The sequence below is a fragment of the Podarcis filfolensis genome, assembly GCF_964270895.1.
Source record: "Podarcis filfolensis genome assembly, chromosome: 13".
Classification (NCBI taxonomy): domain Eukaryota; kingdom Metazoa; phylum Chordata; class Lepidosauria; order Squamata; family Lacertidae; genus Podarcis; species Podarcis filfolensis.
In genome coordinates this window covers 24514773-24519678 of record NC_139615.1, presented here as the reverse complement: position 1 = coordinate 24519678, position 4906 = coordinate 24514773, and the positions used below count along the sequence as shown (strand labels likewise).

General features: G+C 33.1%; 1 protein-coding gene across 1 annotated transcript; it reads right to left on the bottom strand.

The window, feature by feature from the left end:
- Positions 1–418: 418 nt before the first annotated feature.
- LOC310746703 (olfactory receptor 13H1-like) lies at positions 419–4653 on the bottom strand (the record flags this gene model as incomplete). The annotated part of the gene is made up of 3 exons (XM_083580684.1): positions 4591–4653; positions 3168–3914; positions 419–628 (listed from the first exon to the last, which is right to left on the bottom strand). Exons 2-3 carry the CDS (start codon positions 3900–3902, stop codon positions 419–421), a joined length of 945 nt encoding a protein of 314 aa, XP_083436810.1. The 5' UTR covers positions 3903–3914; positions 4591–4653.
- Positions 4654–4906: the final 253 nt, after the last annotated feature.

Sequence of the window (4906 nt, the reverse complement as noted above, 5' to 3'; positions counted from 1 at the left end):
GATATCCTCATGGGTAAAGAATTTTTCTCATCACTATGTATTGGAATGCATTTTTCTTTTTAAAGTCCTCATAGGTTCATATTATGCATTCTCCCCAGAGCTTAATTTGCTGTAGAGAATTTGTTCATTATTTGAATATATTCTGCTCTCAGGATATATCAGATTAAATCCTTGTAGTAGGATAGCACACAGATCTGATTTATAGAACCACTGGATTGAGTAATTGAGTATATACAGTGGATATGTTATATAAATGAAACATTTTTGTTTCTATTTCTATTATTATCAGTATTATTCACTCTGTTTAGAAAAATATTAATGCAGCTCCATTACCCCTCCCTTTCACCCAAAGAAAACCGAAAATATAAGTGTCATGACAGTTTAAAATAATGTGTAAACACACTAGATTCAATCAACACTATGACTGCAGTTTCTTCTCCACCAGCCTTTTAAGTGCTCCTAACACATCCTGGTTTCTCAGTGTATAGATTAAAGGGTTTAACATGGGTATCAGTGCTGCGTTAAAGATATAAATAATTATTTTATAATTATTTTTAATTTTATCAATAGTATGACTGTCCTTAGATTGAGGTTTTATATATGTGATTATAGAATTTCCAAAGAACACCAAATTAAAATTAAAATTAAAAACGTAATATACAGTTCTGGATCTAGTGTATTACTAACAACACATGTTCAGAATCCATGTTACTGATTCCTTTTGACTCACTATGTTCATCAAATTAAAAAGAAAGGAAAGCAATAAAGGTCTGAAAGCTGGCTATAGCTCTTTTACTTTCTTAATTATTTTTCTTACATTATCCAGGCCTTCAGTAATTATCCTTATATAAGTAGCATGAGTTTAATTCCTAAACAACAGGTATGTGTATTTCTGTGTGTGCATTGTTACATCCAGCTAAAGATACACAGTGCTATATTAGTTCTTGATTTCTGATTTGCCCTTCCGCATTCCCATATGATACAATCCCCACTGACTACTTTGTTTGAGAGCGTTGAAAATAGATCTACAACTAACCAGCTTATAAATCTGAAGTTATCATCAGAAAACTAGGTTTCACAATGAAACTGTAGACCTCAACAACTTGAGCAAAATTAATCCCACTGAACTTACTTGAACACACTCAAGGGTTATTCTGATCCCCTCCTGCATCCACTGAGTCTGGTCTTAAAAAAGTGTAGGTGGCACTTTAGAACTTTCTACCAACAGATATTAGGCAGACAACATTATGGCATTGTTTTGGGTGCCTGCTATTATCTTTTGTGCTCCAGAAGTTGTGTTATGTTAAAAAGTATACACATTTTATACATGCTAGTTTACACACACACACACGTCCACACACACCTGAAATTAATGTTTATTTTGCATTTTATTGGTATTCTGGAAGAATATATTAGACTTGTAAAATGCTTATAGGTCTTCTGTTCTATTATATAATACACAAATGTTGTCTATATTATGCTGTATCTCATTTGTCCAAAGAAATGACTGGAAATATTTCAAGGATGTGCATTGGACTAAAAAATAACCTTGCAGTTGTAGGTGTTAATTTTTAAAAGTTGCCTATTTATTTTTCTTTTTTTTAGTAAATGTTATTGAAATTGGGGGGGGGGATACAAATATGACTATCAGATATCTTTTTATCAAGACTAAAATGCTAATCTAAATAAAAATACAGGGCAGAAATAGATAAAAGAAGGGAATAAATGAATGGGAAAGGGGGGGATAAGAATAAAGAGAACTTCTGATTCTTCATCTGCCAGCTATATAGAAAATTATTCAACATGCCCACTCCAAGATAACACCCAACAGGAAATCTACCTTCTATAAACCAACATTATTTTCAGTTTTCAAAGCCAGATATTAAAAGTTCATTTTCTTTTTCATGCAAAAAGTCTATAAGAAGTTTCCAATCTTTAGTAAATATTAACAGTGATTATTCTGATTAAGCACATTGATTTCACTAACTCTGCTAAGTCCAGTAATTTTAATAACTATCCTCAACTGTAGGTATCTGTGCATATAAATGTATTGCTGCTATATTGAAACAAATGTATTTCTGCTATATTGAAACATATTGAAATAAAGTTTCAGTCTTTTTCTAATTCTATATCCATTAGTCCCAATAGGAAGAGTTCTAGTTTCAAATGAAACTTGATCTCCAAAATCATCTGTATCAGCGTATGTATTTGAATCCAATACTTTTTAAAAGCTTTTTTACATGTCCACCAAGCATGATAAAATGTCCCTTCATTTTTCTTGACACTTTCGGCCAGTATTTGGAACATTTTTATACATTCTAAATAACTTCTCAGAATTTAAATTTTTGACATCAGGTGTAGGGTGGGAGGGCATGGCTTGACTTGGCAAACATGACTTTGCAGAACAAATTAAGATCTCTGCCGGGCTTATTTAGTTCCGGAAACCAGAGGTGATTCAATGCTAGGTTATAGGAAGATTTCATCTGATAAATGGGCCTTTTGGTTTCCAAATTATTTGCTTTATCATAGGGTTGAGGAACCTGTGGACTTCTAAATATTGTAGGACTAAAGCTTCTATCATCCTTGACTACTTATTACGGTTGCTCAGGCTGCTGAGAGAAGGTGTCAAACATCATTTGTAGGACCACCAATTCACCATTTCTGCTTTATCAGTAAAATAATAGCTTATCTTTCTAATATATTGAACAGATTAAATCATTCGGGTAGGATAGCCCATATCTGATTTACAGAACAACTGGATAGATAGATGATAGATAAAGAGGTCATACATTATGACAACAAAACCTGTGCTTTAGTTTCTTATTATAATGTTTTATTTTTTATGTTTTTATTTCCTTTTATTGCACATTTCAGAAATATAAAGTTCTTTACAAGGATTTTTTTTAAAAGCTTATTAAAAACATGACAGTGATATGATAATTTAAAATGCCATTAAAACTCACAAGATTCATCCAATATTATGACTGCAGGTTCTTCCCCACCACCTTTTTAAGTGCTCCTAATACATCCTGGTTTCTCAATGTGTAGATTAAAGGGTTTAACATGGGTACCAGTGCTTGATTAAAGATATAAATAATTTTGTCACTAGCCTGTTTGTTTTTAGACTGAGGTTTGATGTATAGTGCTATAGCATTTCCAAAGAACACCAGCACCACAGCTAGGTGAGATCCACAAGTAGAGAAAGCTTTCAGTCTGCTTCCAGATGAATGGATTCTCAAAATGGCCACAAGGATACGTGCATACGAAAAAAGGATGAAACAGAAGGGGAAAAGAATTGTGCCGGTGCTGGTGAAGTACATTGACAGTTGTCCCACAGCCATGTTAGAACAAATTAATTTCATGATGGCTGTGAGCTCACATGCAAAATGATCCACCTCATTATGTCCACAGAAGTGGGCAGGGTTTGCAAGACAGGGAACAATAGCAAGTAAGAAGGCCATTGTCCATGATACAATAGCCAAAACAATGCAAACTTTCCAGTTCATGATCAGCATATAACGGAGTGGATTGGAAATGGCAACGTACCGGTCATAAGCCATGACTGCCAACAAGAAACATTCTGTTGATCCAAGGTATATACCAGTGTACATCTGAATGTAACATTTAGCAAAAGACATGACGGGTCTGTCCACTAAACAGTTGGCAATAGATTGTGGAACTGAAGATGTACAAAGACAGATATCAATGATGGACAGATTACAAAGGAAGAAGTACATTGGATTATGGAGCCGAGGATCAGCTATGACTACAAATAGAATGAGTCCATTTCCGATTATGTTTCCCAAGTAGATGATGGTCATTAAAGCCGCCAATCCCATCTTTGTTTTGGGATGTCCAGAAAATCCAATGAGGACGAATTCAGTTATTTCAGACTCATTCATATCCTCTAAGTCCTGTATAAAGATTTATTTTTGGTGATCAGGGGAGAAATAAAAGTTGCTTAATATTTGAGAAAGTAAAAGAATTGACTATATATAAACTAGACATTTACAGTATTGAAACTACAGTATCAACCTTGAAATTGATAATGCTATGATTAGATAAAAATGTGTAGGGTGAAAATTATAGCAACTCCCTGGATAGACAGATCAGCTAATATTTCTATGCATCACAGGTAATTTATTGAGAAAGCCTGAGATCTTATTAGAAGTCTCCCTTTTTTTCTTTCCTACGTTCCTGCGTTCTCACACCACATCTGGGGAAACATCACAAACACATTTTAAAAAGATTTCTAAGTGAATTCACTAAAAAATTGTTTAACATAAAAATAACAAGTCAATAGAATGCAAAATAATTTTGCCTATTTCTTGTGCTATATTAGAGTGAGATTTCAGACATTTGAATATATGACTCCCATATAATATAATTTTATTTCTAGATTAGGACACTGGGTAAGACTTTGAAAAATTTAAGTACTTTTTCATTCTTGTCAGTGGTAGATATGTAAGTATGCATGTAACTCTTCTAATGAAGCTATATAGAACAGAGGCATAGTATTTAATGTACAAGCTAGCATATCCAAGAATAACTAAGTGGAATACATAAGGTTAATTAAAAATGATAGCTTACCTTTTAAATACAATCTTCAAATCTATGCAGTTTTGACAATAGGCTTTCTCCAAAAACATTCAGTGTATTCTGGTTATTTCCAAATATTTTCCTCATAGTTCTGGTAGGATAACACAGCAACAATTTCAAGAGACTTTGGGAAAGAAAGTGGGGCTTTTTGCAGCTATGATGGAGTTCCTTGCAAATTAAAAAGTAATATTTTTAATTATCCCTTAAATTCAAAACTGTTCTGTATCTAGCACATTAATATCAATATGTTTGCAGAATCCTTTTTTTCTGATTCCTTTTGGCTTACTAGCTTTATCAACTTAAAAAT